The 13,061-nt window shown below is 38.4% G+C and overlaps 1 protein-coding gene across 5 annotated transcripts in view; it reads right to left on the bottom strand.

Moving 5' to 3' along the window:
- The window catches only part of SCAPER (S-phase cyclin A associated protein in the ER), a 362,895-nt gene that overhangs the window by 254,905 nt on the left and 94,929 nt on the right, over positions 1 to 13,061 (bottom strand). For 4 of the 5 annotated variants that reach the window (XM_030579108.1, XM_030579104.1, XM_030579107.1 and 1 more), the window contains 3 exons: positions 7,946 to 8,208; positions 4,506 to 4,751; positions 2,586 to 2,756 (listed from right to left, as the gene is read on the bottom strand). In XM_030579108.1, the coding sequence (XP_030434968.1) occupies positions 2,586 to 2,756; positions 4,506 to 4,751; positions 7,946 to 8,208 (680 nt within the window). The remainder of the gene's footprint in view (positions 1 to 2,585; positions 2,757 to 4,505; positions 4,752 to 7,945; positions 8,209 to 13,061) is intronic. The other variant, XM_030579106.1, reaches the window with a different exon arrangement.

A 13,061-nucleotide genomic window follows, 5' to 3' on the forward strand; every position in this document is an offset into this window, starting at 1 on the left:
TGGACTACTCTAACACGACTTGGCTGCCCAAGAAAATTTGTCCAGATTATATGCCTTTTTCATGACAGCATGACAGGCGAAGTATTGTCTGATGGAGCCACATCTGCCCCCTTCAACATCACCAACGGCGTGAAACAAGGATGTGTTCTCGCTCCTGTCTTATTTAACCTGTTCTTTGCATGCGTCCTCAACCATGCAATGAAAGATCTGGATCGAGGTATATATTTGAAATGCCGGCACGATGGTTCACTTTTTGACCTCCGTCGCCTGAATGCAAAGACTAAGACAGTGCAGAAACTCCTTCTTGAGGCACTCTTTGCCGATGACTGTGCCCTCATGGCTCACACTGAAAATGATCTTCAGCACATTGTCAACAAGTTTGCCGAGACCTCGCAACTCTTCGGACTAACTATCAGCCTCGGAAAGAGAGAAGTTCTCCATCAGCCTGTACCTGGATCAAATGCTTCTGTCCCAAGTATCTCCACTGATGGCACTCAGCTTAAAGTAGCGGAGAACTTTAAATACCTGGGTAGTGTCATATTCAGTGATGGATCACTGGATAATGAGATCAATGCATGAATATCCAAAGCAAGCCAGGCACTTGGCTATCTGCATGTCAAAGTTTTAAACCACCATAACATCTGGATGTCAACAAAACTGCTTGTGTATAGAGCTGCTGTTCTTTCATCTCTTTTGTACGGGTGTGAAATATGGCCACTATATAGGCAGCGCATCAAGCAGCTCGAAGCATTCCACATGTGTTGTCTCCGCAACATCATGAAGATCCGCTGGCAAGACAAAGTGCCCAATCTTGAGGTCCTCGAGAGAGCCCAGATGACAAGCATCGAAATGATGATCATGAAGTCACAGCTACGTTGGACCAGTCGTCAGCCGCATGGATGCCAACAGAATCCCTCGCCAGCTTCTCTATGGTGAGCTCTCCCAGGGCATCCGGCATATAGGTCGTCCACAAAAACGTTACAAGGACACCATCAAAGCCAATCTGCAGTATAGCAGTATCAAACCCAGGGACCTCGAGGACGCCGCCAGCAACACAACACAGTGGCGTGCAACAGTCAGAAATACCTGCATCGCCTTTGAGGAAGACCGCTGCCGGCATCTACAAGAGGCACGCGAACGACATCACAGAGCACCAGCAGCGCACAACCCACTGAATGCAAACTTCCCATGCACCATCTGCAGTCAAATGTGCACCTCTAGAATTGGCTTGTATAGCCATCAGAGGGCACACCATGAGACCAACAACAGATGATTTGCTCAGATTTGTCATCACCGGATCGATGGACTACCAAGAACTGCTACGGTGATCTGAGCGGTCTCCATGCTTGCCGTGGTATGGTGTCTGCAGGAAAGCAGAGTGGCAGCAGATGCGTGACGATGGGTTGCAGCCCTACTGCACCGTCTGCTGCCAGAGTGGGAGAGCAGAGTGGCAGCGGAAGCATGACAATGGTTTGCAGCCCTATTGCACCGTCTGCTGCCAGAACAGAGTGGCAGTGGAAGCTGTTGTTCGATGATGATGGTTTGCAGCTCTGTTGCACAGTCTGCTGCCAGAGCAGGAGAGCAGAGTGGCAGCGGAAGTGTGATGATGGTTTGCAGCCCTACTCCTCTGTCTGTTGCCAGCAGCACCCAGGACACAACAGTGGTGGCTGAGCTGAGCGGGCTGAACGCTTGCTGTGGCATGGCGTCTGCGCGGAAAAAAAGGTGCGAAACAATTGTCTGCTGTTGCTCTCATGGAGGGAGGGGTAACTGACGACATGTACCCAAAACCAACCGCGACAATGTTTTTGCACCATCAGGCAGTGGGAGCTCAACCTAGAATTCCAATGGGTGGCCGAGACTGTGGGAACTGTGAGATAGCTACCCATAGTGCAACGCTCCGAAAGTCGCCGCTAGCCTTGGTACTGTGGATGCACTCTGCCAACTTAATGTGCTTAGAGGGGACACAAACAATCGACAGTATAAAATCACTTCCTAAAAAATCGACTTCTATAAATTCAGCCTAATTTCGTAGTGTAGACACATTCCCTTAGATTTCAGTGAGAATACTCGTGGAGTAAGGTATTACACAATGTGAGTAATGGCAGCAAAATTGAGCTTTTGGTTATTAATGTAAATATTTTTTTGAAATTTTGAGGGTAAAACATACTTCAGCAAGACGTGAAATTTTCTCTTTAAGACAACTAAAAAATTAAATGTGCTGATCAAAGACTCACACCAAACATCTCCCTTCAATTTCCATCTCTGCTTTCTTTAAAAGTAGTACAGGATCTTTCCAGATAAAATGCTTAAATGCTCTGCTAGTTAGTTGGTCTTGCTGACTAATTAGCAACTACAGTAATATGCAATACAGAAAGTGAAACACAGTAAGATTAAAAATATCTTCAGCAAATTTCTATAAATTGATATAGTTGTCACAGTTATTACATGATAATGTAATACATGTATAAACAGATATATTTGCATATAAAATAAACTGCATATAGCAAGTAGGAATGTGAAATTAAATTCTATGCTTACATTCTGATAACTAAAATTAATTATTTTAAAACAGACTGAAAACTCACAGAAAAATCACTGTCATTGTCAGTCTCAATGTTAATGTCATTATTTTCTTCTGCTTCAATTTCTCTAGTTAACTGCTCTTCTTCTGCAATGGCACTAGCTATTGCTTCTTCATTGGCCTTTTCCAGGCGATCTGCTAACTCTTCTTTTTTAGCAAGGACTTCTGCCATAGACTGTATAGAAAATCAAAAATTAGAACTGGACCAGAAGGTTAGAAATAAGTAGTTTTCCAAATATGGATCATGTTACATTTTTAGGTCAATTTACAGTCATTTTCTATAGTAGTTGGGTACATTTAAAGGATACATTTAATGAATTAATTTAACGGACTAAAATCCTAGCAGTTTCAAACAAATTAATTAAATAGCTACAAGAAAATCTCTTACAATATGATATCAAAATGAACTTCAGGAACACTTTACAAAGGAGGAATTTAATCTAGCCTGTGAATCTAGACAATACTGTTGGAAGTCTGAACTGAGTGTTAAGTGGCATCCTTGCAGATCTGCAGTATAGGAACCCAGGGAGAACACATGCTTTGGAAGCTGCAGTATTTCTGGTAGAATGACTCTAGAGAGTTCTAGAACAAGAAGAGGGTTTTTTTTATATAAGCTGCGGTAGAACTAAATATCTACTTAGATATTTGCTGATTTGCTATGGGATTCTTCATAAGCCAAAAACAAGCTATGAGGACTACAAAAACTCGTTACTCTCTCAATACAAAATTTGAGACCATAACTGTACTCTGCATACGGAATGGCCATTCCATGAGAGGATCAGGGAACAAGACTAGCTACATGATGATGAACATAACTTGTCCTTATCTACACAGGCCAAAAAGTCATGGCCAACATTATGTCAGCTAACTCAATTATTAGAAGCCATGTTTATACTCAGTAACATCTCCTAATGTAGGCAAAACATAGGGGTAAATGGATAATTCATTCATCATGACCCTTCAATTCCTTGGCCCCTCTGTCAAAGCCAAGAACAAGGTGACACCTTTAATTAGAAAATGGTCTTGCATGTCAAAGGTATTTTACTTAGTATCATGAAATAAAGTTATAATTAAGATTAGCAGTCTGTTCTTGGAAATCCTCTTGCTGCAAAGTGACATCCATGTGTGATTTTAATGGCATGGGAGATTAATGTCAGAGATTTTAACACAGTTTCTAGCTTGCTTTATTAGACAAGAAAAAGTTCTGTTTGAACAGTATGCAACATATTTAAATTGTACACAGTAAAATTATTATTCAGATTGTTACATCAGCACTAAGGCACATTTTTTTAAAGTACCAAAGTGTTGAAAGGATCAGAAATAAAATATTCTTCATGCTGCTTATACTTCAAAATAAGCAAACAAAGAAAATAAAGAAAAAAGTATAAGGAAATATTGCATATTGTACAAGGTCCCTGGTAAGAAATAGCCCCAAACCATATGTCAGTCATGCTTGCTAGTTGCATGGGAAGACATAAGAGAAGAGTTGGCTTGATTTTAGTGGGGAAAGAAGTCTGATAATTCCAAATGAATTTCAATAACTCATGCTCTTCCAATCCAAGCAATTAGTGGAATTACTGTAACAATGAACGGGAGGCCTGTTTAAAATCAACAATTATGAAAGGAAGTGAAAAATCATTCTGATCATGTCTCCAGAAAGAACTGGAGTTGTGACTTTTGTAATCCAAATCAGTGCATTACTGTATTTTAGCCTAACTCGGATGTCTTACTGTAATCAATTCTAGAGTTGAATGTGCTTGGACATATGCAAAAAATGATTTTTTGCCATACTATATACATTTGGTGCTCTGTGGACTTTTTCACAACTTCTTTACTAGGCTAACATTAAATATTGTGCAAAGCAGAATGAGAAACCCAAGGCACATCTTTGTAATTTATTCAGAATTCTTGTAAATTGTCTTACCAATCTGGCAGCACTCACATTTGAAATGTCTGAGGGATCCATTTCACTTTCTATCTTGTTTTTTAATGCTTCATGCTGTTCTTTACTACCAGAGATCATGGAGGGAGATTCATCAATCTGTAGACTTTTTGAAGGATGTTCAGTGTCTATGACAACTGCCGGCATTTCAGGTGTTTGTAAGCAAGAACTGTCTTGTAAAACCACATTGCCAGTGTTTCTGGTATCTTCTAGTGTGTGTGCTGTGAACTAATAAAAGACATATTTACAAAATAAGTTAGATGCAACACATTGATTTTCAAATATACTACTTGAAAAAAAAAAGCTAATAAAAATACTGTACTTAGCCCTCATATTGTATGTGATGCAAGTAGTGCCGGCTTTAGTTAAAGTTGCCTGACATTTTCCATCTACTTATAACTTACAGGTTCAAAGTGCTGGCCTGAAGCTGATTTTTTTTTAAGCTTTCAGCTAAAAGGCCCTTGTGTCTCCATGCTTTGGAGCAGAGATCTAGCAGCAGGGGTCTTCCTTGTGCTAGGGATGTGCCTTTTGCTATCCTCATAAAAATTAGGCCAAACTGGGCCATATTATAAGCCTCTGAAAAATCTCAGTTTGCACATGTTCCATACAGAACCCTGCCTCATTTGGTGCATAGGACAGAATGTGCTCGGTGAATAAATCAGCGTTGTATAGTGAATGAGGCTGTTCTCTGCAGGATACCGGCTTCATTTGTTGAAGGAGCTGGAAGGTATGTATGTAGTAAATGAGGCAAGGAACTGCAGGAAGAGAAAGGATGGTCTCATGATTAAAGCAATTAAATTCCATTCTGGGGAACTGGATTCTATTCCTCCCTCTGCCAAAGTTCTTATGTGATGTTGTGCAAGTCTCATAAACCAAAATTTTCACAGGTGACCACTAATGGTGTGTTCATTACATTTTGAGTATCCAAGTTGAGACACCTCAGCACTGCTGAGAACTCAGAACTGCAACTGTAGTCTGCTCTAAACACTAAGGGCATGGCTACATTGGAAACTTCAAAGCGCTGTCGCGGGAACGCTCCCATGGCAGTGCCGGGTAGTGCGAGTGTGGTCGCACACAAGCACTGGGAGAGAGCTCTCCCAGCGCTCCTGGTAGTCCATCTCCATGAGGGGATTAGCTCTGAGTGCAGGGAGTATGGCTCCCAGTGCTCCGAGCCTGTCTACACTAGCACTTTAAAGCACTCAGACCTGTTGCACTCAGGAGGGTGATTTTTCACCCCTCTGAGCCAGCAAGTTTGAGCACTATAAAATGTAAGTGTAGATAAGCCCATAAAGTGATATCAAATGTTAAATACTCTAAAAATCAGCTCAAAACCAGGGAGTTAATTTTCGGTTACAAGTCTGGGAAAACAGATGTAGAAGATGTGACTTTGAGAAAAGAAGACAAGGATAACATGTGGAAATACAGTACAACATTCTTTTATTAAGGTCTATAATCTCCCCTCCCTTTTTCCATACAGAGAGGAGTAAGTGAGATTTGAGGGGGTGGAAATATCCCCAAAGCAGCAAAATGCAGGAACTTGTGACTTCACCAAAGTCAGTGTGGTTGCACTGCTGTATAACTAAAAGCAGAATTTGGCAGAAGGGCTATCAGATCTATTCAATGTTAATACCTGTATATAAATAAAAGGTGAAATATGTTATGTGGGCCCCTACCCTCCAGGGAAGAAGATGGGAGGATTGGTATAGCAGCAGATCTCCAGGCTCTACCCCTTCCTCAACCCACCTACTTCCTGCATCTCACAAAAAGATGGCCCCCAGAGCTGAGCTACACTACACACATACTGTGGGTTCTCCAGAATCCTGCCACCCATTCCTTATGTAGAATCATGACACTAGTCCTTTTTCAGAAAAGACCATCCAGAATTGCAGAGGCAGGAGCAGGTATGCTTCTTTGAGTGTAACTCTGTTAAATCAGTGGGATTACATGGGTGAATAGGAGAGCAAAATTTGGCCTCATATTGTTAAATCAACCAATATGCATATTTTAAGGATTATCGTTCTAATGACAAACATAATTTACACAATTTCGTTTATACTGGCATCAACATTATTTATATCACAGTCATTGTTGCTAATATACTTATTTGCAATATTTATATTAGCTTGACTGATGTTTACAGTGTAGTCAACACTGTTTATGAGAAAATCAATAGTAATATAGCAAAATAAATGGTAATTTTATGAAATAATGTTGAAAAACACAAACATTCCCACTACAGCAAAAGACTTCAATACAACAATGGAGAAGACTACCATACATATCTTTGTTACTAAGCTTTCCTAACAATAATATTTTAACCAAACTATATTGACCAATAAATAATTTCCACCAACATTACTACTATTACAGATGATATTATTACATGTACTTCTAGCAAAGCACATTCCCTTTGACTGCACTGTAATATCTATGCACCTAGGGTTTTATACCATGCTCATACAACAGTTCATTTTCACGCAAAGGATTAAATTTATGGCCAGATTTTGCCTGGCCCTCGCACAGATGCAATAACGAGAGGAAGGAAAGGATTGTCCCACGCCTTTGCTATTTCTATGGAAAGCAGGTAAAATTGCAGCCCTGTCACTTTAGTGATAACGTATATTTTTAGAATACAGAGGCTGTCATCTGCTCGTGCCCCCCCATAGGATTCTAGTCACTACCAAAGGAAGTGGGGAGGGGCCACAATAAGTGTCAAAGGATATATCCCTTATACCACCCCTTCAACATCATCCATAAGACATGTCCAGCCACAAAGGGAAAATTAGGCTACACTCCTCTAAAGAGAGTTGCAAGGGACATACTCCATGTGCCAGGGAACTCCAGGAGGCACTATAGCTCTGAACCATCCCCAACGTGGGCATGTAGCGTTGACAGCATAATCAGGCACTCATTGCACATAAGTGAATACAGATATTTTTCTGATGTACTTTAGTTTTTAATATTTGGTTGTCTGCGCTAGGAGCTACTGTTTAAAGCCAAATTTGATTTTATACTTTCAAAAACATTAAAACATTTTGGTTATTCTTGCAACAAATAATGTGTCCAATCCTGCAGGCCTTGTGGGTGAGCAGATCCATTGACTTCAACTAAGTTGCCGACTACCATACTACCATGCCCAGTTATTTTTCTAGACACTGTAAAATATATGGAGCATCTCTATCTGATAAGAGTTTTTTTATCACTGTCAGTTTATTTTGCCACCTTAATGTTATTCACACTGTAGTTTCTGTATATTAACCATAATAAAAAGGATTTGATAAAAGTTCCAAGTGTTTTAAAACCTTTCAATCAGGTTAAAGAATAAGCCACTGGACATAACAACCACGATTAATGTTTCTATATAAACCTTAGCAAAATATTACAATACTAAAAATAAAAAAATGTTTCCAGATTACACTGACCGGAGTCCTTTCAGCAAGAGGATGCTCACTCAGATATAAAGAATCTTTCTGCAGAAGTTCTGTATTTTTGGATGCACTATCTTCATCGAATGAATTCTTCTGTTTACTTTCTGATTGTCTGAAGACTACATTTTCTTTGTCACTGTCATCCTTAGCTCTTAGTAATTCTGCAACTACAGGAGCTTTTGTTGCTACAGCTGTAGATCGAGATCGAACAGGCCTTCCACGGTGAACTGTTTCCCATCCTTCTGCATCCTTCCGTTCTACACAAAGAAACAAGAACACCCCACCAAGAAATAGCTTTATAAATACAATTTTGCAAAGCCACAATTAGCAGTTTTATTGTCTAAATTGTTCTTGCACAACAAGAACACCTTTTCTCTTTAAAAATATATGAAAACCTATTAGACACTGTTCAAGAATAATTTTCCTTCCAAGGGACACCATTGGTTTAAAAAGCCTGGGCCCCATCCTGCAAACTCCTACATGCATACTTTACTAGTGGGAGTAGTTCCATTGACTTCTAAGGGGCTACCTTCATGAGCCAAGTTACTCACGAACATAAGGGTTTGTACTTTTTTTTTTTGGTATGTACACATACTTTTTAACAATAGATTTTCTGATCTGTGTTTCTATTACCATTCTCAGGCCCTGATACTGCAATCAGAGCTCGGTGCACAGACTGTTGCACCCATATAGACCGTGATGACTTCAGTGGGCCTCCATTCAAGCACAAGGATCTACCCATGGAGATGCACTTGCAAGACTGAGGCCTTATGCTATTAAAAGTGAAAGCATTTTTTAAAATATAATTTAATATTTTTCTATGCATGCTGTTTGTTTACTTTTTGCATTTCACTCAAACTGGATCATAGAACTACACTATTTAGTGTCAATTTCCAGATAATTTCACTTTCTGAGTGTCATGAAATAGCAAAATGCTGCTAAGTTTGGGCTGCAGATTGAAGGGTAAGTTAATTTATTTAAAAGAGTAGTTTCCATTGATTTTTTTTTTAATTTCATGGAAATGTGTCTATTGATCATAGATTTTATACAAGCTCAGTGTTAAATAATTATACAAACTCAATATTAAACACTAAACTGTACTGATTCAGTTTAGATCCCATCTAAAAACTGCTAAATAAGAATAATACCATCATCCCCAGGTCAGAGTTTTCTGACAGATTCTGTCCTGGGGAACATCTGAAAGGTCTTTAAAGTTAATATCCCTAAATATTTGCAGGATCAGCCTTACTCAGCCAGACTTTGTAGGATTTGTACCCTACAGAGAAGAACATACAACATTACCGTTATTTCCAATGCTTAACAGCAAATGAGTTCTCACAAAGTTTATGGAAGACTCATTATTAAAGCTTCCAGCAATCCTTTTGCTTTCAAAAGTAAACTGAAGAAAATCTTTTTTTGTGAACTTGGACTGTTTAGCGTATAAATATATCGTATACTGGCAGATGGTCTGCACTCTAATGGACATAAGTATGTATTATCTATAAAATCCATTCAGGAACAAGGAAATTTATTCCAAGAGAAGCTGTTTGAAAATAAAACCCTTTTGTCCTTTTTAAAGTTTGCCCTTATTCTTTGAATTTTGCCCTCTATTGTTACATTTAACCAACAGAATATGTGGAAAGTGTACAAATAGTCTTGGTTTTTAAAAATAATAATAATAATATAGGAAATAGATACATTTAGTACTTTTAATAATCTTTCACCTTGCTGGGCTTTACATCATTCTCTAGTGACCAAGGCCCCCATTCTGTATACAATTTATTTGCTTAGTTTTATGCATGCAAGAAGTTCCACTGATATTGATGGGCCTACTCATGTATGTAAGGGTAAACATGCCCAGGTGGTCACAGAAAAAGGCTCAAAAAAGAACTACCACAAAAAAGGAATCTTAAATTGAACATAGTTCTTTAATTTAAAAAATATAAATAAAATAATGCTTTTACAACACTCTGTTTTAGAGAAAGAGCACAAATTAGCAAAGAATCTTAAAACAGTCTTTAAAAAAAGTATGACAAAATAAGTAACAGAGAAGCCTAATATGTACTCTCTTGGATATTCTCAGAATATTTAGTTTTTCATCCTTTATGAAAACTACAATTAATCATTTTATTTTAAAACAGGAAAGAAAAACACTCTTTCAAAAGTTTCCTTGTACAAAGAAATACTATTTAGAGCTTGGAGTTAATCCATTAACCAAGGAGATGGCCAACACAAACACTATTATCTAGTAAAATATTGAAAAAATTCAAGAAAATAGTAAAAAGAAGAGCATCTCAATATAAGAATAAACTTAGACTCAAAGAAACTAAGGAATTAACTATGGGCAATATTTTATTGTATACCTTTGGTATAAACTGTTTTGAAGAACCATTCCAATAAAAAATGGAAAGGTCTGTAAGAAAGAATGTTTGTCATGACTGAGAGCAAATCACAGAAATGAAACTGACATAAAACCGCTCAGTTCTGTGAGAGAGTAATCTTAACATAGTATATACTAGCATAGTATAACCAGCATATAAACTCCTCTTATGATCAAGTTATCTCAAAACCTTTACAACAGGAAAGTTGGTCATGTGATTAAGGCAAAAGGACTGAGAGTCAGGACAGCTGAGTCAAAATTTTCAAACTTAAGTGGTTTCATAACTTATTTATGCCATTATTAATTACTTGCAAAAAACAAGGGGTACTGGTTAAATTATCATTTGATGGCGTGCATGTAAGGGATAATTACAGAACTGGACTGATACATTATGACAAATTGCACATTACTCTTGAAGATTTTGGTAATGTTTGAATTATTGGATATCTGATTTATAAAATGAATATATAAAAGTATTTAAAAAATATATTGGGTGCATTATTATGCTCTTTGAACAATCTTGTGCTATTCTGGCAGCCAGACTCACATTGTATCTGGACTTCAGGAGGAACTAGATCAGCTTTAAGTACTGGTGATCAGACAACCCTTTAGGAAGATGAGGGTATCAGACACCTGTTCCCCCTGAATGACACATTTCTTTGCTTTAAACAAAGTTACAATATATAGGGCTATCTTGCCTTGATCTCCATTTTTGTGTTCCAGAATCCTTTGTGCCTCCAACTCTGAAGCACCACTGTAAACCAGCACAAGGGCCCTGGCATCAAATTCTGTAAATCATTAAGTTTAGTGCCAGTACACCTACAGATTGTACTACAAAGTATTGCAATGCTAGAGTCTTGGGATTTCCAACAACAACAGAGGTTGCATAAAACAGAATGTTACCAGCTTATTCTACTTCGATTAACTTCAGTGGGAGCTGAATTGGGTCCAACTTTATTGGGAGGCTAACAAACTTGGAATTGGACACAAAACAAAGCAGTATAAATTGCATATTTATTCTTTGCCACCCTTCAGTACCTAACATTTTGCAATTACTGGGGACTTAATCTAGTTATCTTTTTTCCCCATTTTGTACAGAAAAACAAATACATGGAAGTGCCGGAGTAGATAGTCAATGAAGTCAGTGGAACTATAGGGATATTTACGTCAGCTGACTATCTGTCCCTCAGGTCCGACGCAACCCATTAGGCAACGTAGGCAGTCGCCTAGGGCGCTAACATTTGAGGGGCAGCAACCGCGGCAGCCGGATCTTGGGCCGCCCTGGTCGTCAGTGGCATTTCGGGGGCCGGCCCTTCCACCACCTCTGTCGGGGGCGGCATTTCGGGGGCAGGACCTTCCGCCGCCTAAGGTGGCAAAAAAGCTGGCGGCGCTCCTGCTGTCCCCATTTTTGTTTTTAAATAGATCAAATGTATAGCTACTGTAATTCAAGCATCTGTTAATGATAATTCCATGGTCACAATTAGCATAAAAATAAAAAGGTTGTGATCTGTTAAATATTATCAAAGCTGATAATCTGAGATAGCTGAAATAAGAGCAATCAAATATTTACAAATCAAACTGCTTTACCTTTCTTCAGAGAACCCATTATCTGCAAACTGGTCACAGATATTTTCAACACAAGCCACAAAACTCTGTGTGAATGATTCTGCAAGGGGCTTTTTCTGTTTGTTGATAGCAGCCAAAGACAGTATCTCTCTGCAGAAGCCCTGTGCTTATTCCTCCAAAATATACTTAAATAAAGATGAGAATGTGCCTCTGGTTAGAGTTATGGAGACCTGAAGTTAAGAGATCTGGGTTCTATTTCTTGCTCTGCTGCAGACTTACCATATGATCTCAAGCAAGCTATTTAATCTATCTGTGCCTCAGTTTCTCTGTCTCTAAAATGAATACTATTTACTTATAGTCTCAATTTATCTAATAGTGTTATTACCAGATCAGGATTACACTATCTTTTCTGCAGGAACTTACTGGAAGCAGGAAAATTTCTTCACAGATCATGGAAAAAATACTGCTGATTTATAACCCATGCAATTTATAACCCATGACTTTAAAAGATGTAAATCAGGATAGTCCAGGACACCAGGACTTCCCTTTATGGCAATAACATTTAAGGAATTGTAGAGCCTGATCCAAAGCCCACTGAAGTCAATTAAAATATGTTTGACTTCAGTAGGTTTGGATCAGGATGGATCAAGAATGTAGTTCACAGGAGTGTTGTGAGGCCTAATTATTGACTGAAAGCACTTTGAGATCCTGGAATGAAAGGTACTATGTAAATAGTATGCATTAATTAACTATTATTATCATCATTCCATTATTAATATAAAGAGATGAGAGAGGAATAGAACTCCAACAGGAGTCCTCAATGTCCTCCACTAAGTTCTGCAAGGGATGAAAAAAAGTATACGCCACAAAGTTATCCATACTAATGTCAAATAAAACAACAAGAAAGTTCAAACATAAAGATAAGCTGCAAAGATTAGTTAACCCTACAATTATGTGCTAAATGCTGCAAAAGCAAGCATAGGAAAGACATTCAGCACATTAAAAGATTTTTTTTAAGTTAAGTTTGGAATAATTTAAGTCATGTGAAGTCCTGCTGGCTGCATCTAAATTACCATGATACTGAAAAAAATACATCATTCTGGGACAAAAGAGCAATCAGAAACTCTACAAGCACAATGGAAATGTCCAAAAAGGAATCAGATA

The sequence above is a fragment of the Gopherus evgoodei genome, chromosome 10 (genome assembly GCF_007399415.2).
Source record: "Gopherus evgoodei ecotype Sinaloan lineage chromosome 10, rGopEvg1_v1.p, whole genome shotgun sequence".
Lineage (NCBI taxonomy): Eukaryota > Metazoa > Chordata > Testudines > Testudinidae > Gopherus > Gopherus evgoodei.